At 35.2% G+C, this 23759-nt stretch overlaps 2 protein-coding genes across 2 annotated transcripts; one reads left to right on the top strand and one right to left on the bottom strand.

Annotated features, from left to right (window-relative positions):
- Positions 1 to 1190: 1190 nt before the first annotated feature.
- Positions 1191 to 12667, bottom strand: LOC110711785 (zinc finger CCCH domain-containing protein 13-like). The gene is made up of 3 exons (XM_021890208.1): positions 11168 to 12667; positions 2739 to 3789; positions 1191 to 2441 (listed from the first exon to the last, which is right to left on the bottom strand). The coding sequence occupies exons 1-3, from the start codon at positions 11252 to 11254 to the stop codon at positions 1912 to 1914; spliced, it is 1668 nt and encodes a 555-aa protein (XP_021745900.1). The 5' UTR covers positions 11255 to 12667; the 3' UTR covers positions 1191 to 1911.
- Positions 12668 to 19284: 6617 nt separating this feature from the next.
- LOC110711651 (glycine-rich RNA-binding protein 4, mitochondrial-like) lies at positions 19285 to 21802 on the top strand. Its single transcript, XM_021890068.1, has 5 exons — positions 19285 to 19439; positions 20585 to 20712; positions 20794 to 20862; positions 20985 to 21091; positions 21191 to 21802. The coding sequence occupies exons 2-5, from the start codon at positions 20598 to 20600 to the stop codon at positions 21371 to 21373; spliced, it is 474 nt and encodes a 157-aa protein (XP_021745760.1). The 5' UTR covers positions 19285 to 19439; positions 20585 to 20597; the 3' UTR covers positions 21374 to 21802.
- Positions 21803 to 23759: the final 1957 nt, after the last annotated feature.

Raw genomic sequence — 23759 nt, 5'->3', positions numbered from 1 at the left:
AAAAGTGAGTATGAGTAATAGAAACACTGCTATGCTCATAATATAAAAAATTATTACACTAGACATAATTTCAACATAAGACAATGTAATTATCAATTTTACACTAATGATTTTATCCCAAACCAAACACAACCTTAAACTCCCTCCGTTTTTATCGAGCTGACCCAACCTTAAACATAAGGTAAGAATAAAATATATATTCCATTCTGAAAAAATAATAATACAAAATACTCCATCCGTTTTTTTTCGAGCTGACCCAGGTTACTCATAACGAGTAATAAAGGTTGTTGCTCAAATGGCAATGTGATAAATATTTGCCTTGAAAAACGCGATTGATAATATTCTAATGCTAACGGTTTGTTGACGGAGTTTAGCACTGGGTTTACTAGTCGTCCAGCAGAGAGAAAGCAAAAGTTGACCAAGAAGCCCAACAAAGCAACCACGACCGGCAATTAAGTGAAAGAAAGCGGAGAAGCAAGAGCGGGTGTACGATTTCTGCAGCGAAAGGTTCACCAAGAAGCCCAACAAAGCAACTTACGACGGAGCGACGGCGCATGAATCTGCAGGTGAAGGGTAACGACAAAGCCCGATAAGTCACCGGATCACCATCATCATCTTCTTCCCCGTCATCACCTTCGGATTAAACGAAAACCCTAAGAACAAATGGAGAATAGAATGGCAAGGTTAACCCCAAATGGCAGGGGTGTAGTGTCTACTTCCACTAAATTTCCCCATTAAACTTTGTTTGTGAGCTCCATTGAAAATCGCTTCTTCTAACCATCGGGAGCAAACCCTCCGTTTCTACGCTGAACCCAGTACAAACAATTTTGCCCTTACTAACGCCAGCCGAAATTACCAGCGTGCCCCCTTGAGTAATAACTTTTTTTTATTTTTTTTTTGCCCTTTGAGTAACAATTCATGTTACTCGATTTGAGTAACTTGGATTTACTCGTTTTTTTTCAAGTGTCCTAATGAAGCTTGACACACATGTCGATACAAAACTTAAATCAATAATATCTTTAATTATCATTATAATAATTGAATATTAATAATCTACTCATTAAGAGGATTCCAACAAGTACTTATAAGACCATATATTTTTTCGTTATTTATAATTCACAAAAATTAGTAAAAGTGACTAATGCAAAAAATCCCAATGGAACACTTAAAAAAACAAAGGAAATATACTGTTACTCTGTTACAAAGTAGCTATTTTACCATTGATATTTTGCTAGAGAACTGGCTCACTTCAAAAGTTCAAATCAATTTAAATGATCCTAAGCATACGAGGAAAAAACATACGTAGTATATATATACGAAGTATATATCAAGCTACCTCTTCCCATTTCCTTCTATGTTACATTTCTCTGTAAATTAAGAGTATTATGTTACAAATCAAAATCGGTGGGTGCATGCACCACAGCTAAGTTTCTCTTACACTGAAAAGATTAGCAAAGGCTCCCATTGCTCTAACAAAAATATTTTCACAAGCTAATACATCTCCCATCTAAACAATTCTCCCAACCGTAGCGACTATAGCTTTTAGGGAAGCTGATTTTACTCCCCTTATGAAAGAATCAATTTATCTCGTGCCAGGAGGCCCTAAAATTGCCATCAAACCCTAGCTCTTGGAGCGAGCAGCATCATAGCTGAGGCAGGTGTGACACAACCGACAGCTTCCTTCAATTTGAGAAAGCTCTGGAAAAATAACCACACTAGATGCTAATGAACATGCAGGAAGAGCTCAGTCCAATCTACGAAATTCGTAGCTTCAAGGAGCATGCTTTTGAGGCAGAAAATTTGGAATTTCAATCTCACAGCCTCTGCTGCAAATATTTCCGAGCATGGCTAGGATTTCCTCCTCATAGAGCAGGGGTAAAGAATAACCACAACCACAATTCATGGAGCCAATCAGTGCGGAATAACATATGGCAAAGCATAAACATCTACTGGTTCTAACCACAAGGCTCTTGCCCATACCTGCGGCATCTCATTGATCCCAGATGATTTGACCTCCGGCTTCCTTGTTGGGGAGCAATTGCTGTTCAACAGCCAATCTTGGTCATCAAAACCAGACCATTCATCCAATTTAGGTACTGAAAGCACCTGGTCAAGATACTTGGTATCTGGATGAGGTGGCTTTGTAGGAGCTACAGATTTCCGTTCTGCTTTTGCAGTTGTTTCTCGAGAAGACTGTGTAGACGGTTCAGCAACTGTGCCATTTATCTTGCATTCCTTGCCATCCACTTTAATTTTCATGGCTGGCCTCTGTGTATCATCATGAGAAAGATTATGTTCCACTATACTATTCGTGGGAGGGCGCTGTGTAACAGGAGCAAATGCAGCAGAATTCTGGCAAGGCTCCAAGCTCCTTCCATTTTCCGTCAAGGGATGGGGAGAAGCTGTTGTTCTTGCCAGCTTATTAGGCCGAGTGACAAACTCTGTTGAGATAAACCCAAACATAAGTAGCATTCACATAAGCTACAGGAAAATTCAAGATTGTGCATACATCATTGGCATGATAAATCTAACTAGTAGTACTGTAGCAATTCACATTTGAGCACTATTCCCAATCTTTCACAGTCCAAAGAATAGGACTAGACTGTGATAGTCCTAGGAGCTGGATCCCTTTATCTTTCTTTTCAATTTTAACCACCACCTACATCTAACAGAAAATTAATCTATCTAATGAAGCAATTTCCACAAGCAGTCAAAAACAATGCTGAGAAAGAGCTCACCATCATAAATTCCATTGAGACCAATGTCCTTTCGTTTCTTGAGATTATTATTCATAGTAGTAGCGTGATAATTGCTATCCTTTGCATTGTTTTGAGACCCAACACTCTGGACACCTGAAATATCCTTCTTGTTTGCGTCCTTTGTGCTTGGCTTCTGCATGTGATCATCACTGCCATCTTTCATTCTTGTCACATGAATTTGCTTCTGTTCAGTTGTTGCCTTAGCTATCTCGTCTTTCTTCTTCTCCTTTTTCCTGTCCTTGTCCTTGAGAACTGATTTCTCTCTGTCTTTTTCCTTTCTTTTTTCTCCTTTTCTATCACCGCCTTCTTTCTCCCTATTTTTTCCTTTCCCATCCACTTTCTGCTCAATCTTCTTATCCACGGGCCTGACAATTCCTCCCACTCTGTTTTGAACCACTCCAACAGGATTGGAGACCAAAGCACTTCCACCAGATTTGGCATCACCAATGGCACCTCGTCCATCCATCCTTTCATCAACAGTGGGTTTCTCTTTGGTCCTTTCCTTTGAATCCAGGAGAGATCCACCACTCTTTGAATCCAACTTGACAACTCCATCCTTCCTTCTCTCTGCACCAATATTCTTATTAGGATATTGATTGATTGTTCTCCTTTCTTCGTCCACGCTCTTCCTGCCCAGATCTGAGGCATGATTAAAACTCTTAGCCTCATAGATCTGGTGATTGTTCTTACTAACTGGGATTCCATTGTGAACTGCAGAAAGCCCACCAATTTTCTTCTCAGCCGAAATAGCATTTTTGTCACTTTCCCTCTCCTTGTTCTTCTCGGAGGGGTTATAAACATGGCTGTCAGCTGAACCCACAATCTTCTTCTCAACTGGAAGAAGATTGCTTTTATGTTTATCTTTATCTCGGTCCTTCTCCTTGTCTTTCTTTTTGTCTCTACGTTTCTCCCTTTTGTCTTTCTTTTCTCTATGTCTTTCATCACTTCTTTCTTTCTCACGTTTTTCTTTTCCATCTTTCTTCTCCTTGTCTTTCTTATCCTTTTTGTGCTTCTTTTCTTTGTGCTTTTCCTGAAAAAGTCGACAATGAATCAACTCCAATCAAGATCATTGCAGCATGATATAGATAGATTTAAAAAATTTCGCCAGCAAATCAATCAAGAAATCTACACAAGACCAAGGCAAGTCGACAACACTCCTAACGCCCATTTAAATTTTCATAATTCAGAGACAAATCCTTTTATCCAACATATCGACAAACTTTGAAACCAAATGCCAGCATAAAGATTTTAGCATAAAAAACAGGGAGACAAAAGTAATCAATTATTCAAACAGAATAGTTTAATCAAGACAGAAAACACAAGAATCCTTCATAACTGCCATGCATCAGCCCAACCCTTATCACAAGGCCCGGGAACTCAAAATAGATATGAAAAAACCATATGTAATTTCCACCAACAAGATTGGAAATGAACCACATAAGGGAAGAGGCCGAAGAGCTATAATAAAAGAGAAATGTAGAGAGAGAACACAAAAGACATGAGTAAAAAAAAAATCAGGAATCAGGAGTAAAATAAGAAAAATGTGATAATTTTAAAACAGCTAAAGGTCAGAACACACTAAAAAGTAAAAATCACTACTTCCTGCTACTACAGTTCACATAACGATGGGATCACATCGGACAATATACCTTCAGGTTTCAGGTGAACAGCTTATTCTCCATTGGCAGCACACTGCTCTACCTTAGGTCCATTGAATTACATAAATTACCATTTTCCCCAAACAAAGGGAAGGAATAAAATTCATCTTTGCAATCAGGGTATAAAATGCAAAAACAGTGATTTGATTCACCTTGCATAAACTGCACCGTATTTGCATGTTCATTTAGACAAGTATTAATCTGTTGCACTGGATTTAGGCTTTTAGCCAGTAGGGTCATATACATAAAATCATCAGTAGCTTGAATTTATATACCTTGGAAGTCAAAACCATGAGGTGAGTGAAGTATTCAAACATGAGCCATTCAATTTCCATATTACCCACTGAATATATACCAATGAAACCAAAAAGAGCAGAAAACGCGTAATTAGCAAAACAACCGAAGTAATGTATTAATAACCAACGATACTGTGAACCCCAGAATAAGAATCAGAATATACGACAGCATTATAACTTACAATCATGAGCAGACCAAAGACAGTATATGTATGCTGAACATATAAAAAAATATACTTCCTCCGTTTCTTTATAGTTGCAACACTTCCCTAAAATGAAAATGTCACAATAGTTGCAACACACTATAAAAGGAAAGATTTAATGGTGAAAATTGTACTATTACCTTTATTTAAAGCTCATGGCCCACTTGATTATACTTCTAACAACCTCTTAACCCCATTTTAAGTGTATTATATCGTGTGAGGTCCACTTTTCTTAAATACCGTGATAAAGTGTGTGTTGCAACTATAAAGAAATGGAGGAAGTGTATTGTAAGCAGACTTATGCAACAAGAGATAGAAATCATGTTGCCAAGTTGCCCTTTTGAGAAAATGGAACCAAACAAACAATATGGAAGATAGAGCCATATCCATTCCCAAAAAAGGTTATTTCGTGCTACAAGAACAAGATAGTCATCCTTTCACTTTCTCAATTTTCTATTTATCTATTTGGCTCTCCATATTTAATTATACACAATGAGGAAACAGTTTTTTGTATGACAAAAAGCAAATTGTCTTCCCAAAGATATATACTTTTTCGTTATTTTTTAATTGCAACATATGAAGCTTTACGCTTTAATGTATAACTTTAACCATGAATATATTTAATTATCTTTTAGGAAAAAAAAAAGGGGGGGGTGTGATATTTTAAAAACATATATCAAGATAAATCTAACAAGATCCCACGGGACTTTATTTTCCCTTGTGTATAAATCACAAAAGTAAAAGTCCAAATGGTGCAAATATTAAAGAAGGAAAATGTATATCGTTTACAATATTACAATCTATTTTGACAGTTTGAAGAATCCTCAAAGAAAGACCTGCTCGACACTAGAGTGACCAATAAGCATAAAAGAACATCAACCAACTAATTCACACAAACATGTGCATTGTTAGGCAACTTAAAGTGCAAAAATGTTATTTTCACAAATGATGGATTCACCAAAGAACTCATAAATACCTATTTCTCCAAGTTTACTCAAACATGCCAATGCTCCTGGCAAGTATGAAAATGAACTAACCTCAATGAACACAATGTAAACTACAAAAACGTCTTTAATTAGTTTCAATAAACCATGCTGGGACTAATAGCACTTTTACATGTAGAAATGTCATTGTTTTTTTAAAAATTATCAACTCGCATACTGAATCCAAATGTAACAAAAGCCACCTACACTCAATAGAGACCCTGATAACATCCAATTCCAACCATCACACTTTCCCAAAGGCAACATATGCCTAAAGTCTATGCACCAAAATAAATAGTACATTCAGCCACTTAAAACGGGAAATAAACTGAGAGGCAAAGTTGAAATTTCAACAATTATAAGATTTATAACCGGGAGGCTAAAATGCACAAGTTGACTATTATAAATTCATTAAAGCAGCATCAGATGAAAGTCAATAGCACATCTTCATGCCAATATCCCCTAAAAGCCCCACTTAACATCTTCAATTCTTCATACCAGATTATTTACTTTTTTAGGGATTAAACCTGATATCTCTATTTCATGAGCACGGATACTTCAACTGATCTTGATCGTGGTCTAACCATTAAAATATTCATGCTCAGGTATCAGACTCTATCCTTAAATGATATTGATCAAGGTCTCGTGTCGCAGCCTGATGGATTTATGCAATGAGCTTATATCCTTTAAATGATCTTAATTACGGTCTTACCATTCAAAAACTCATACTCAGGCCATGGGACTAAAGCCAAAGCCTCACTAATCCTGTAAACACCTAACGACGTGCCTTACGTATTCAATTAAGCAAGTAAAAAAGAGCAACCCTAGGTATAATCAATCAAGGATCAGCATTGTGTTTCTCAAACTGGACAACACTTTCTTTTTACAAAATCTTCCAATCATTTTAGGAAAGTTTTGTCAGGGCTAATTTAACAATTCAGTTCATTAATTTGAAGGAGTACTTCAAATTGCTATCTATTTCCAGTGGAAAGATCATCAACAAAACTCAAACAACTAAGAAGACCCAGCACACAAAGCCATGAAGCAAAAAATCTACACATGCTGTATAACATTCAGTAATTTTCGTCAGAATAAATGTTAAGTAACATACGCCTAATCAAAAAGTCAAAAACTACCACAAGCTACCTTCCCTAATCTATCATAAACATTCAAAAATTTTGAGCTCGCATCATATATTGATTTGAAAATATCCTCTAGCATCTAAATTGCACTCACCAGGCCCCCAGCTTTTTAAGTATGTCCATCATCCCCTACGTCACCTTACTCAACCCATGAACCCAAAGATACAACTAAATGGGCCATCAGCCAAACAGATAAATGAATGGCCATACGTAATGATCAAGCAATGATATAACCAAGCATTGTTAGCATTCAACCACACATGAGACTTGAGATCAATCAATCAAAGCCTTAACCCCATTAGTGGGGTCGGCTACATAAACCAAAATTGATTATTCCGTATAGTCATCCACAAATATCTTCCTCCTCCATCCCTTACGTTTAAATACCACATTCTCATGCAAATCCATATGCTTCATATCCTTCCTAACTCTTCAAACCAAGTCATTTTCGGTATCCCTCTACCTCGTTTAACCTCTCCATGAGATCCCACTCTTCCACTCATGAGACTTGAGATAAGAAAAAAAATGTTAAGATAAAAATCTTAACTAATAGCACAAAAGGCCATGTACTTGCACCTAAGGGTAATAGTGAGGCACGACAACTCCCAAGCTATTGAGCAACTTGGTCAAAATCCGCCAAATTGAGTCTAGCTCAGATGTGAAATACTTTGGTCAGCAACTCATAAAACTCGTAATTATTTTCACATATAATGATTTAAGAACCTTTTTTGTGCCTTTAAACTATATTTCTTACAATACATTACATTAATTAATATATCAAAATATATTTATAATCTCTTTTCTTTTCTTTTCTTTTTTTTAAATATATACAGATTTCTTAACAAAATAAAGCAGCACTAGGCAATCAATCAATCAATCAAAGCCTTATCCCATAAGTGGGGTCGGCTACAATATCCGTAACCAATACAATCAATCAATTAGTCAAAACCTTAATCAAACTAAAGCAGCACTAGGCAATCATTTTACAATATTCGTAACCATATTTTGGAGTCCAAAGAGGATCTAGGCCGCAACTATGAACAGGGTGCAACCGTCTAAATATCAAGCAGAATTGGCTTCATGAGAATCATGACCTTTAGTAATTATTACAGAAAAAGTGAGAATATGAGGTCGAATGTAAACCTAATTAGTGCAAAACTAAACTAGAAGCCACTTCCTTCCCCCCACCCCCCCTCTAAAACAAACAAACTGAAAGCCAATAAACCACAATAAATTTCTAATCATAATTATCCTATGCATTATCTCCATGATGAAAAATATCCACCAAAATCCTAATAATTGCATAAGAAATCATATTAACATCATATAATAATAATTCCAACAGTTAACTTAAAAATGACATTAAGACGGAGATATTAAATCTGTACTTTTGAAGCCACTAAACCTAACGCCCAACATCATCATCAGGAATAGTAGCAGTTATGAAAAAAAGCGCTTAAATGAAGTTCATTTTGTCTAAACACTTGATCTGTCATAAAAGAGCACACAGTCCAGCATAGAGTTCTTTTAAGCATACAATGCAGCATAGAGTTCTTTTAAGCAGTGTGGTCTCCTCAACTACAACTATTTATGCATTGTAGATACAAAGGTTGTCAGGATCAGGATCCCACATTGGACTGGTGAGGGGAGTAGGATTGGATCAGTAAAACCAGATAACTATATACACATCTTTCAAGCATTTAATATGCTAGAATTTATAGTTACAGTAGTTGGGTAGTCATTTTCTAGGCTTATGAGAACAATTGGTTGCTTTGGGCTCATTTTTATAAGAAGAACAGTATGATCAAGCAGGATCGTCCTCCAACAACGATCCAAGTGTAAAAAAAAGGACCGTCCGATCCAAACTGATCCTGCAGCGATGTCGATTCTACTTCCAATTCTGATCTTTTGGCTAAAATTGGATCATAATCCTATGATTCGGACGATGACTCTAACAACAATGGTTGATACAAAGTGTATACTTTATGTGCAAAAATTACACCAATGTTACTCACAAGAAAGGTAAACGCAAAATTTTATATCATTACAGAAAAACAGGCATTAGCAAATTTTGCCCCTCAAGAAAGTCAAGCAAATTTCCTAGTAAACACTTACTAAGCAACAACAATCTATAAGCACTACTTTACAAAAGCCTATCTCCATCCAGCTCTTCTAAGAAAGTTCATGTCAAGTTTTTAAGTGCAGCTATGTAACAACAACTGTGAACACAAACAGAGTAAAACACATATGATGTCTTAAAACCATATTTGCAACTGCAGCTAGTAGGCTTTGGTTTGGTCAAGGCTGAGATCAAGCAGTAACCTTTGAGTGCGAGATCATTGAGAACTCCTTTAAAAGGAGTATGCAGTCATCGATTAAGTCTTATGATAACTTGCAATGAAAAATCTAGAGTTGATTAATTGGGTGAGATAATCTATTTATTTTTCTAGGGTGTTCAATGTAAGGTGGATCTTGAAGTTTACTTTTCAATTATATCTGACATAAACAATAATAAATCCGCAACACATGTATCAAAATTGGATTACAAATAAATACAAGGACAAACTAAACCTAAACAAAAAGATCAAATGGAGATTGCAAAGTGGAGAAGCCCACAGTATAAAACACTTTTAAGCACTATAGACTCAAGTTGGCTCACCAAATAAGGATAGGTCACTGATTCATAAGTTCCCTTGAGAATGTTGCACATAGCAGCTTGTAAAGGTAGGTAAATTCTCTAAGCAGTAAATGCTAAGATTATTTAAGTGGAGCAGAATTGAATAAGTTTGACAAGTACAGAGGTTTTGGCTTGAAAACGAAAATTGATGTTTTAGTCCAGATAATTCCACTAATTAATACCTTGGCTAGCCGTGAAATACTTGGAATGAATGTCAGAAATATATTGAAAATCTTACTTATCATGAGCCTGCACAACTAGCTTTTGGCTTAATGCTAAAGCTCAGATTTAGGATTTCAGAATCCAGTCTTCAAGTTTAAGGCGTATATTATTTCAGACTACTCCAACCCTAAAAGTTGGGAACCTTTTGAAAACACATACAATTAGGACATGTTTCTATTACTCTACCATAGTATCTAGTTACACAGACAACAATATGATCCAAATCATATTTCAACTAATATGTGGAATGAAAGGCAAACTATCTATTAAGAATGCACCAACTTTATCTATGATGGATAGTTTCAATTAATCATATTTTGCAACTTAGATTCCTAGGAATTGTTTATATTGTGATATTTACTCTTTTACCATTGGTAAGATTGGAGTACACTTTATAAATCTAATTAGTTAAGTTCCAGTTTGTCAACACCCTCTACATAGTATGTAAACATATACCCTGGTGATTATAAACAAATAAGTGACCAGAACTCATAACTCCACTTCCAATGTCTAATTATATAAAATCTGCATTCAAGAATCATCCACTACTTCCAAGACATTAAATCCACAGGGGCAAAAATAGTGATAGAGCAGAATGAAGATGGACACTCTCATATAGCAACCTCAGGTGTCAAGGTCAACATCAATCAAGTTGTCAAATGGGGAGCAGCAGATGTCATTTTCTTAAATAAAATTTTAAGAAACAAATCATGTATCATGCAAAAGAAAATCAATAAAATGTTAAAATAAATGTACTCCACAAGAATAGGCTCTATACAAAAGTCAACGAAACTAAGAGTGTTGAGTTTGCATATCTAATCATGATTGTCTATAGCATATACGAAGTAATTATTAGCAAAAATGCCAAAATTCCTACATGGCATATGCAGAACTGACGGGGTTAAGGTGATTCCAATTTCTTAACTAAGTCTTCATGACTACTAATCACCAGTATCAATTCATTACAGGGAACCACAAATATGGAATACAGTATACCAGTATTTCCCATCCCACTAAAAAGTGAACAGAGTAAAATCCCTAGAGTGGCACTTGTGCTGCATTGTAACCCCCCCCCCCTCCCCCCACAACACACACGCACACACAAACGCAGAGGACGGTATAATAAGTGCCAGTAAAAAGTTTCATATTAGCACATAGTCTGTCATATTGTGTCACATCACATGAACAAAATGGATCAAAGACAATTGAAAGAGCATTGGTATTAACCTTTTTAATCACATCAGTGTGAACGTTGCCATCTGCTTTAGGCTTCCTTTCGTATCCTGGAGGAGGGAAAGGATAGCAACGAGACATTGCAAAACTTCCAAGGGCCTCAGCAATCTGTCACCCCTTGCGAGCGCAAACACTCGGACTAGTAAGCTATTGCTAAGGCAATGTTCCAAACAGGGACCAAACCAACAACTAAGCTCTTGTCCATGCACCATGTCCCCACATACATTTCCAGCTTCAATATACTTCCATAAACTCAGTCTCAGACTCTCAGCCAACCAACTCAAAATTCAAATTCACACAAATCACTTGCCACAACAAACTCAAAGCCAATGCTAAATGAGCTCAGCAACCGAGTTTTCAAAGGATCGTCAATGATTTTTATCCCCGGAACTATGTAACTGGTGTTAGATTGTTAACAGCCCCAATTGGATACTTCAGAAAAAACGATGGCAACTACAGAGCAATACTATGATTCTCTCTATCTTCCACCTTATTCTCAAATCCCAGAACACAATATCATCCCCTATCAAAAGGGGTAGTATAACAGGGTCAAAGCTACCAAAATCAAATGGAAGTTGAAATTTTATCCAATTGATCTTCCAACAATCAACTCTTTAGCTACTGCAACAAGCTTGAATCGAATCAAAGTATCGAAAAAACTCGATGATCCTCTCTATTTCCTGATTTTATAACTACAATACTCTTCCATGCCCAGATTAAACAATGCTCATCAACAGAATCAGCACTAAATCCACTGAAGTCGAAACTCAAATTCGACAATAAAATTGAGCAGCTCAACAATTGGAAGCTCGGTAATCTTCAGTTATCAACTACTAGTGATTTCTATGATCAATACAAACCCTAAATCAAAGTCCAAATATTCTCACACCTCCGTAATTTCAGCTGCCGATCCGACAGAAACCTAAGATTCTTCCGAAATTTCTTACCGAACTAAAAACCAACAGCAGCAGTACTACTACTTCTACCAGAACAAACAAAAAATTAAAATAATAAATAAATAAAATGAAACCCTAATTCGAAAATTCTTTCAAAAATAGGAGTAAAAATACCAAATTGAAAATGAAGAATCTCTTCAAAATTTATAAAAAAGAGGAATAAAGTGGGAATTATTCAACACTTTGAGAAAAAAGCACAATCCCAAAGAAATTTTTTCAATTCTCTTTAAATTTTTTCCAAAAAAGATCGAATCAAAAGGAGTTAAGAAATAAATGAAAATTATGATTAAACAGCAAATTCATTTGATTGCATTAATAAAGATTTTGATTGAATTGATTGATCTTGGAGAGTAGAAATTGAAGCAGCCGCAATAATATTTTCAAAAAATCGTCGAGTTTTTCTCTCTCTTATGGTATGAATGTTGCTCTTCTGGGGTGTGTGGAGAGTTTCGTGTTTCTCTCTCTTATTATTTTTGTGTGTGCTGTCTGTGTTGGGAAGGGGAGGAAGCCTTGCTTTTGTTTAGCAACCAAGAAAGAGAATAAGTTTCGTTATGGGTTAGGCTATAACACCTCGAGGGCCGTTATCGCTAGTTCTGTATTAGTGGTCAAAGTTGTGTATTTTATTGCGTGAATTTTTTGGATAGTGCAAGTGAAAAAAACTTCAGATATAGTTACTCCTTAATAAGGCGAATTAAACAAGGTTATAGTCACCGTTATTGCCCATATTTCTATATTCATAGTCAAAATTGTGTATTCTATATGCGTTTTCAAATAGTGCAAGTGAAGAAAAGTTAGAAAGGAATAAGGTCCTGAAATAAGGTGAATTCAACAAGGTCTTATTCTCATGACTTTAAGAGTTTAAGATCGTAGCGCCAAAGGCTCTTTGGAATTGGGAGTGGAGATTCTCTTATATTTTTCCTCACTTCAAATGAATTTTAATCTACAAAAATGGAATAGATTAACGTACAAATTTATTTTATATATAGTACATTGTTGACCATGCTTAACATTTCTTCCGTCTAAGCTTTGTATGATTGTACCTAAATATTGTTTGATAAACTTGCTAAGGTTGGGTGTACACTTATATCTAATGCATAGTTTTTGTAATGCTAAAAAAATAGTTGTAAAATATATACGGTAATAATTTGTATGATACCAAATTTATATACTAAAACAACAAAATAACAATGTGGGAAAGATGATATATGGATAGTTAAATAAAAACTCAATTCATTCTCTCTCTAAATCATCTGAAACAACATAAATTTATCTTAACGGATAAGATAATGACACCTCTACTTTTTTTGTTCAATTGTTGCAAGATAAGGGGAAACAATAAAATATAGTCGATCAACTCACGATTAATTATATAAGTTGAAATGTGATTTTACCTTATTAAACAATTTTATCTATAGTCTATACTTTGTCAATATTGAATTTTCTTTCTGAATCTTACTATCGTATAGCTATGAGTAAAGGTGGGCAACGTGCCGTGCCGGGCCGCCGCTGGCCATGCCTGGCGAGCCACGGTCTCCGGCGTACCATGCCGTGCCACCGTGCCTGAAGTGGCGTGGCGTGCCGTGCCTTGCCACCCAAAATCGCAGGCCAGCCCACGGCACGGCCCACGTGCCGAGCGGGCTCGTGTCGTGCTGGCTGCATGCTGCCACCGTGCTGCTGAGAAGAATGCTTCTTTGGTTTTTTTTTAATGTTTATACATTACAATTTATACTTTTTACTATTATTTTTCTAAAATAAATTAAGTTTAATATTTATATATTATTATTTATTATATTTAATATTTATATTTATATTTAGTTTATACTATTACTTTATAGTTTAATGTTTATAATTTATTATATTTATTTTTGTATTATTAATTATTATAATTTTTTTTGTTATATTAATTTACAAATTATAACTTAACGGGAAAAAAAGGCAAATTGGACTTTGGATGTGAATAATGCATACTTCATATTATTATTACTTGAAAATTGTACAATGATGATAATAATGATAAAAATAGTACAAGGATATTAAACAAAAATTGGATAATGATAAAAATCGTGCAATATACAAAAATTGTCTATTCTTCATCTATTCTTCTTCATCTTCTTCTTCTTCGTCTTCGCGTTCAAGGTCATCGGCTAGTTGCATAGATTGGGAACTAGCCGAACTCGAACGGTCGAAAGCGGAGGTTCCTTCATCGTTGTCGTTGTCGTCGTAAGTACGGTCTGTGAGCGATTTTCAGCATCCAACCAATCTTTGAAACACACGCACATTTCAAGTGTTTCGGGTTTTAGACTTGTTCTTCTATCATTTAAAACTCTCACGGATGCACTGAAAGCTCGTTCGGAGGCAATGGAGGAGACTCGGATACCAAGAATGTCTCGTGCCATTGCCGCCAAAGTTGGATGCTTCGAGCTTTGTTGTTTCCACCATGCAAGGAGGTCAAGGCTGTTTATCTCTTCGTCATCCATGCCCTTGGTGAAGTCGTAACGCAGGTACATTTGCAACTCCGAGACATCGCTTTGCGTTCTCCTTATTGATGAATCACCTGAAAACCTTGAAATCAAGTTAGTAGCTTGTGAAAATGAAAGCTTGACCTTTTTACTTACGTTTTTTGGATGGTTGGGAAGGTCCAGAGCGAGGAACGGTGCCATATTTGGTTTCATAAACTCCATATAAAGCAAAAAATTAATCCTTCACATTACTCTTATAGGTTTCTACATTATCGTCAATAAACATGCATTGAAAATAAATGTCAACTAACAAAAATGTATTTTCATACTTTTGCCTAGGATCTAATATGGAAGCAAAAATATAAATTAAAGGAATTTCAGTATAATATTTACGCCACTTTGTTTCCGTTGCAGGAAGATATTGATCATAATCACTTTGGTTGCGATGATCATCGAAAAGATGAGCGAGTAAACATGCATTTGAAAGAAAGTTTTGAGCACAAGGATTATAAACAGAAGAAAAACAAAATGTCATGTTATATAATAATTGTAAAAATTGCATATATCTTTCACATTTATACCAATCATCCTCATATAAAGCATGTTTGGAAATTTTCCGTTGTAAAAAATTGTTAAAGGATTCTTATATTCAATTGTCTTGGTTAACATGTCATAGGTGAAATTCCACCTAGTTGGACAATCGGTTTTGATTTTTATTGCTCTTATCTTTTGTTGTCTTAGAAAACTTTTTCATTATTGGTATCTCATGTTTGAGCTATTAATAGACATAATAGCTTCTCTAATTTTGTTATAGTATGGACCAATTGCTCTAATTCCATCTTGTACACGTAAGTTAAGAACATGACAAACACATCTAGTATGAAGTGCGTCACCATCTAATATTACATCAGTTAAATTTTGTTTCACATAATTAGCAGTATATGTCATTGAGGTTGCATTGTCAAATGTCATTGACATGATTTTTTCTCTAAGGTTGTATTCATTTATAGCTTCCATTAAATGGTGAGCAATGTTAATACCGGTGTGGGGGTATTCTAGCATTTTGAAATGGATTATTCGTTTTTGTAACAACCAGTGATCATCTACCCAATGGCCAGTCACACATAAATAGTGATATTTTTAACCACTATCCCAAGAATCGGCAGTCAAAGACACTTTACAATTAAGTTTACTCAATTCGTCTTGTAACCGCATTTTGTACTCTAGAAAGTTTTTCATGGCGGCGGAACGAACGGTTTTCCTAGAGATTCTTTTATGTTGGGGTTATAATGCTTAATTAATATAACTGTTAAGTGAGTCACTTTCGGAGAAAAGAAAAGGTTGTTCGGCGTGTACTATCATTTTCCCTAGTTCATCCCTATCCCTCTCATAGTTGTAGGTAAAGCCGTATGGATGGAATTGGGAAATTTTTGGCTGGGTTGGATCACTAGATGGTTGTGCACATGTTTTAAAGTATCTATTTAAGTGTCCCGCCCCGGCCTTGGATGTGGCCGAGTATATTTACCACATGTTTTACATTTTGCTCTTGTTTGGGCTTTATTTAGGAAAAAATAATTCCATACATCACTTTTGCGGCTTTTAATATTTACCATGTCACTTTCGGTTAACCATTGCTCTTGTGTGTTTGGGAATTGGGTGTTTGTAGATTCGGGGGCTTGTTGGTTAGTAGTAGAATCGGAGGCATTTGGGGTATCTTGTTCGTTACCTTGGCCAGTATAAAAATTTAGTGGGTCAAAGAAATTAGGTGGGAATTGACCGAATTGTAAATTGGTTTTGTGGAAATTGGGTTTGTGGAAATCCGGGCATATTCATGTTATAGGGTTGAAAACCGGAAGTACCACCATGCCTATATTGCTCAAAACCTAGGGGGTGGTTCCGGGGTCATTGGTCAGACTCGAAATTGGGGGGGGGGGTCAATGGATTAGGTGATTCCCTAGAACTATAGCACGGACAAATTGGGCTTTCCTAGAGGATGATGGGTTGTTCATGTTTGGTGATGCCATAATTAACAAATTAACAATTTTAATAATAACAATAATAATAATTAATAACAATAATTATAACAATAACAACAATAATAATTAATAATAACAATTATAACAAACAATAATAATAATTAATAACAACAATTATAACCATAACAATAATAATAATTAATAACGACAATTATAATAATAACAATAATAATAATTAATAACAATAATTATAACAATAATTTTAATTAATAAGTAATAACAATAATAATAACAACAATAATAAAGATCTTACAACCGTGCTTCAACGCTTTCCACTAGTTACGGTTACAAACTTTTAATTTTTTTCGATATTAATAAATAATAATTAGAGAATATAAGAGATTAAGAGAATTACAGATTAAGAGAAAAGATAAGTTGAATTGTGATTTGAAAGTGAATGAAATTTGGTATTTATAGGAAAATAGTTGTTAATGGCCGTTAGAGGGGAAGAAGAGCAACGACATTATAGCCGTCGTTGGGCGTGCCAGGCCGGGCCGGCACACGGGCCGTGCCGTGCCTGTTTTCTGGTTGGCTTGCATGCGGCACGGCTCATGGCCCGCCTGGCGACCACCGTGCCGGACCGCCTGCAGGCTGACACACCCAGCTTTAGCTATGAGATTGATCGATCAACCCATATTTGATTAATTTGGTCGGTTTCATCTCCAATAACCTTAGTTAGCCAAATTTTCATTTAAAAAGAATAATCTAGCTTGATGTACAATGCCCAAGAACATTTTATTATGTTAATTTATAATTTAGAAAGCATGATAGACTTATCCTTAATCGTTACTTAGTATTCTACTACGTTATACCGTGCGATGCACGGTTAGAATTAATATATCTTGTAATGTTCTAATGTATGTTCAATCGCATTACATTATTATATATGAAAATTAGAATTTATAAAATGATTTACATTTAAGGAAAGTAAAAAAAAGTTGAAACCACGATCAAACATCAAACAAATTAGGTATGTGAAACTATAATTTAGGAGAGAAACTTGGTTAATTGAATTTTATATAGACACTTATACATTGAAGTCAAAAGTGTAGATAAAAAAAAAATCATTAATAATTGATGACATCACACATTAAATTGAAGGGAAAAATTTTAATGTGAGAATGACACGTAGGATAATTTCAGAGTAAATGATGTCAGCAATGTTTTGTTTTAGTAATAGTTAATAGATTATGTGATGTTATTCTTCTCCAGCTATAATTTTGTTTTTTTTATTTAAAATCTAATATATAAAAAAATAAAAAACACCGACAACACAACGGAGAAGCAACAAAAGATTGAAAGGAGTATGTATGTTGTAACTTTCTACTACGTATATAAAGATGGATGATATGGATGCTTAACTACTTTTGTAGACGCTTAAGTAGTTCTGTAGGAAAATGTACTTTTTACACTAGTAGTAACATTTGCTGTGTTTTTCAAGTCTTATACACAAACAGCTTTGAAGTGGGATGGTGCATGCATGTGGAATTGGTTAGCTGGCCACACTCCTTCGTGTGATGTTTAGTTAGGCTTATCTACTTATCAAGTATGCGCTGCTCGAGTTTGCGTTCCAACTCGAGTAATGGGCCTAGTGATCAACTTCTTTTGTAGAGGCCTATTTTTTTGAAGTGTGGCTTGGTCAATATATTTTTTTGCTCAAGTCTAACTCGATCCATAATCACCTCAAACTTATCTAATATATTACGAGTACTTCATAATAATACTTAAAGTATGGTTGCCTCTACAACCTCTATCCAAGAAGTTAGTACTTCGCATTTATAAATTTTGTTCACTAAATTATACTCCACATGAAGTATGTTGAACAACCAAGTAGTATTTGGTTTAAGGGTTGAAGTTTTTAACCAAAAAGTTGTGGATCAAGCTTCACTAGAGGCCACTTGGGGTTGGGAATTCCCTTACCCTTTCCCCCACTTCCGAGGGGTCTTGCCCATCTACGCGGACCAAGTGACCTTAAGAGGCTTCAATTTGTTGGGACACCTTCTCATTACCTATTAATTTGGTTATAACTTATAACCATTTGTTCATTTGGGATTATGATACGCATCATGATCTCATTTGTAGGATATAATTGTCAAGTTATAAATTATACCCAACCATTTGACTCAAGTTTGGTGGCCCAGATAAAACTTGATTAGACTAGGATTAACACGTCGGGTAGTCATTATTAACCCAATCACACTTCCGGTTGACGGTTGTACATATCTTTAAAATTAGTTCTTGACCCAATTTCAAGACTATTTTTGTATCACGCAACTTAATTCATGCATTACATTTCAAATTATTATTAAACGATCGTTATAAATTTCAAAATCCAATTTTAAAGATGGAATCATCATCTTGTCTATTTCCCTTTAAAATTTGGGCGAAAAATGGTCGAATCACATCTCAACCGAACAATGGATAGATGTCCAATCTTAAAAGTATTCATAACCCGAACCACCACTCAACCAAAAATGATCTCCCATCGAAGCCTGATCTAGATCCACATCCACATCCAATCGGATCGGTGGACCTTAAACAAAGCGACCTAAAAAAACCAAACCCGTATAAGCCGCCCCCATACCCATACCCATATATTTGCATTAATCAATTAATCATGCAAGCAAATGGTAGAATTTTTTTTTTTAAAAAAATAAATCCTAAAACCCCAAAACCTTGATGATATTTTTGTAACCCTATAAAAAGAGGTCCGTAAGATATCTGTGATACCAACCTCATTTTAAGCTTCTCAAAAGCTTAAACCCTAGCCGCTCCTAAACCTCACTCTCTCTCTCTCTTCTTTCTCTCTCTTCAGGTATTCCTCTTTTCATTTTGTAGGGTTTTTTCTTGCATTTTTTTCGTTTGTCGTTTTACGATCTTCAATTTTTTTTATTTGTTCTTGTATTTTGTAATTCATATGATGATTTGTAGTTTATGCTGCCCTGTTTCATGTCAATTTCTTGCTGATTTGTTTAATTATTGCTGAAAATTATATATTGAGTGATTCATGATTAGTTATTTTAGGTTAAATATGTATTAATGTTGATTTTGTTTTTGAAATGTTCATTCTTGGTATGCAAGATGTAGTTTTTGTGTAATTGGGATATGATTTATTAGATATTTTCTATCAAAGTTGGGAGTTTTAGGTTAATTAATCTGTACTCTGTATTGGTTTTAATTTTTGGATTCTGATGAATAAGTTTGATTGAAGAATGATTCATGAGTTTTATGATTTCTTGGCTGCATGAATAGTATTTTCTATATAATCATATATGGATGTTCTGTATGAATTAATAAGGTTTTATTTCCTATCGTTCGAAAGGGTTCAATGACTTAATTATTTGTTGTACATTTTGAGAAATGGCATGCTTGATTACTGTAAATAATTGTTTTAAGGGTTAAGCTTACTGATAGTAGTCTAGATTGTGTCTGAGCTGTTGGCGACACGTATTGTAATTGGTTATAAATAATGGTAATTGGAATAAGTTGTAAAGAACGTCTCGAGCTCATGCCCCTGGTAATGCTATGCTTACCTCACAAATTTATGCTTAATTCCTTCCCATTACCACCCTATACTACCAACTACCAAACAGCTCGCGAGTTTTTTGATTCAACTCTTTTTTTGTTTGCTAAATATTGGAATAGGAAGTGGGTACTTCGTGCAACTAATTAGCTACTATAACAGCAAGGTTGATTTTTTTTTTTTTAGCATGTGAATTGTAAGCCCATTGAGTGCTCTTCCTATGAGATTATACACTTTAATGTATAGATTGCGGAAGACCTTTTCCTTATGATGATTTAGTGTGAAGCATATGATTATAGTGTATGAAAAATAGATATTTAACAAACTTGCCCGTTCTCATATTGAAATTTGAATTTAAGATATTGTAAAATGCGGATTTTTTTCCTTTGAGATTTTAAGTTATAGTGTACCCCCCTGATTTTCCATGTTCTGTGCAGATTATTGTCGAAAATGGCGTTCCTAAACAGAATTGGCAGCATACTTGGTCAAGGCATCTCACAAACTTCCAACTCATTTATGATGACTGCTATTCGATGCATGTCTTCTTCAAAGCTTTTTGTTGGAGGTATTTGATTGATTTATACAAGTAATAATTTATGCAATTTTAGTATGGAACTTTTTAACTCAACTATTATGTCCACTTCAGGTCTTTCGTTCGCAACTGATGATGGCTCATTGAAGGATGCATTTGCCAATTTTGGTGAAGTAGTAGATGGTGAGTATTATCTATTCCTTGTTGAAGCTGTTTTTCAGAAACAACTGTATTGCAAGTTTTAGTGATCGTCTTAAAGTCTGCAGTTGTTAAGTCATTCATTTTTTTTTTTTTGTATTTTACAGCTAGGGTTATCACTGATAGAAACACCGGAAGGTCTAGGGGATTTGGGTTTGTCAACTTTGCAGATGCTGAAGCCGCAAACAGTGCATTGTCTGCCATGGATGGCCAGGTGAGAACACACAACCTACTTACAAAGTTCTTTTATATATCCAAAATACACATGCAGATCATCATTATTAAAAAAATTTGTGCACTGATGTATATACAGGATCTTAATGGACGCAACATCCGTGTGAGTATTGCAAATGAGAGGACACCAGGTCCTCCCCGAGGTGGAGGCGGTGGCTACGGAGGCGGCGGTTACGGAGGCGGCGGTTACGGCGGCGGAGGCTACGGTGGTGGCAGTGGCGGAGGCTATGGTGGCCAATCCAGATCAAATGACGATTTTTAATGATAAGTAAAACTGCGAATGTTCATAGCAAGTGGCTGTAGCCTGTAGGAAATGGATGCAATTTAGGTTCTTTTATTTGCTTCTATTTTGATGGTTGTTCTCTTAGCTACTGCTTTGCAATTCGGTACAACTTTCGCTGCTGTGGTTTTCAAGTATGATTGATATGATGATGATACTGCAATACTTGTATTTGTCTGATTAATATCCGCAAATCTGTCGAGTCTGAGAGCTTAGCTGGTGTCGACGAGGCTCTGTTATGCTTGGCTCACTAGTATGGCACAAAATTTAGGTAGATTTTATTTATTTCTTTCAGATTCAATTCACTGGTCAGCCATACAGTTGAATATTTTATCCAAGGCTTGTTCGAATTCTATAAAGGTTTTATTCTGGAGCTATTTATAGATAACATTTGAGTGCGTACTTTGGCAATATTTGAAATTTTCACCTTTTTAAGGCCTTGTTTAGTTTAATTTATTTTTACTTATTTCAGAAAAAATAAGTTCAGACTAGATTATATTAGAAAAAATAAGTTCGGATCAAATCATCGTTTTATGTGCAATTTTTTACTGCTAAATATCTTTAATTTCGTAATGAAAAAAATTATGAAAATTACATGTTAATAAAATACACATTATTACGAATCTAATAAGATTCCACTAGATATATTTTTTCCTTACAAATTATCGTAGACTTAATGTCAAAGTTTTCAGATCAGACTAGATGAGATCATATCAGACCCAATCAGATAAGATTATATCAGATCAGATAAGGGTTAGTTCAGATAAGTAAAAATAAGGTGAACTAAATTGGGCCTAAGTGATACTTACATATTACAATTGTATCCTCATGTTTTAAAAAATACGAAGTATATATACAAGCAGTAATAGTTTGCTGAGTTCGTTTTTTTTTTTTTTTTTTGTCCCGACTTTGTTTTGAATGGCTGTAAGTAAATCAAACACCATCTTGGCATCTTTGCCCCAGTGTAACTACTGGCATACTAGTTTTTGCGTAGCTGCTGATACCCCATACATAGCGCCATCCACGTTCACTTCAAAAGCAGTAGCTTCCAGCATCCTCCAGTATGCATCAAAACTTCTACCAACCAAAGGGCGAGTGTGCAGGTAATGCGGCAGCAGACCAGCAGGAAACTAGCAGTAACTACAACCTGAATCATTTTGCTCTGGTCTTACCAAGTCGCATAAGCTGTAACCACAACCCGCTTTGTAGCTGGTGTAGCTGCAAGACTCGTGCTTATAATTTTGGAAACTTATCTTTGCTAAACATCCTAAATTAAGAAATTGCAACATCAACTAACCTATAATTGACAGTAATTTGGATGTTAAGAATTGTCAAAACTTTACACCCAAAGCTTTTAGTCTATTCATTTACTTCATGGGAAGTTGAGGGGAATGTAAGGGTTGCACAAAATACCATAACCCTATTATGTTTAAGCTTTGAGAGTATGATGCACATTTTGCTCTTTTTTTTATTTTTTTTTTATTTTTTAAATGCACATTATGCTCTTAGTTATATATTTTTATTTATTCTCTTGGAAGTAATTTGTGCACCATGTTCTCGCCCTCGCATGTATAATCTAATTTGCATTTATTTCATACTGGTATTTTGCAAAAGGAATTAAACCATACTATTATTAATTTAATTCCTGAAATTGCTACTCCATCCAAAGCTAGTCATTATCGACCTATCAATCTATGTAGTACTTGTACAAAGCTATTTCTAAAATCTTGATTAACCGTCTTAAACCTTTTCTTAAGAAAATCATAGGTCCGTTCCAAAATACCTTCACACCAGATCATACTATACAAGATAATATTCTCCTTGTTCATGAGATTCTAAACCTTCTTAACAAATCGAAAAGTAAAAAAGGTTGGTTAGCTCAAAAATTAGATGTGGAAAAAGCTTATGATCGTATTGAATGGGACTTCTTGTGGACTACCCTTGCTTCTTTTGGTTTTAACCAAACTTGGATAAATTGGATTAAAATTTGTGTTACTACGGCTTCTTATTCCCCTGTTGTTAACTTCTCTACTACTAACCTTATCCGCCCTTCCAGAGGTTTACGCCAGGGTGATCCCCTGTCACCAGCCCTTTTTGTCATTTGTATGGAAGTCTTATCCAAAAAACTACTCCTCCTTTCTCACTCGAAAAATCTAGGCGTTGGCATCAAAATGGCCCCTATTATACCTTGACTCTTATTTGCCGATGATAGTCTTTTATTTTGTAAAGCAACGTCTATTGCTTGTGGTACTCTTCGAGATACCCTAACAGAATTCGCTACCCTTTCGAGTCAACTTATAAATTTTCAGAAATCTTCTCTTGTTTTCTCAAAATATGTTACTCATAGAAATAAATCAATTTTAGGTAG

This window comes from Chenopodium quinoa, unplaced genomic scaffold (genome assembly GCF_001683475.1).
Source record: "Chenopodium quinoa cultivar QQ74 unplaced genomic scaffold, ASM168347v1, whole genome shotgun sequence".
NCBI lineage: Eukaryota > Viridiplantae > Streptophyta > Magnoliopsida > Caryophyllales > Amaranthaceae > Chenopodium > Chenopodium quinoa.
Note: the sequence above shows the minus strand (reverse complement) of the source record. Positions and strands in the feature narration are given on the sequence as shown.

Coding starts and splice junctions, on each gene's coding strand:
- LOC110711651 (XM_021890068.1), top strand. CDS start 20,598: ATGGCGTTCCTAAACAGAATTGGCAGCATACTTGGTCAAGGCATCTCA. Junction 20,863..20,984: donor TTTTGGTGAAGTAGTAGATG/GTGAGTATTATC, acceptor TGTATTTTACAG/CTAGGGTTATCACTGATAGA. Junction 21,092..21,190: donor TGTCTGCCATGGATGGCCAG/GTGAGAACACAC, acceptor ATGTATATACAG/GATCTTAATGGACGCAACAT.
- LOC110711785 (XM_021890208.1), bottom strand. CDS start 11,254: ATGTCTCGTTGCTATCCTTTCCCTCCTCCAGGATACGAAAGGAAGCCT. Junction 3,790..11,167: donor ACACTGATGTGATTAAAAAG/GTTAATACCAAT, acceptor CGACTTTTTCAG/GAAAAGCACAAAGAAAAGAA. Junction 2,442..2,738: donor TCTCAATGGAATTTATGATG/GTGAGCTCTTTC, acceptor TTATCTCAACAG/AGTTTGTCACTCGGCCTAAT.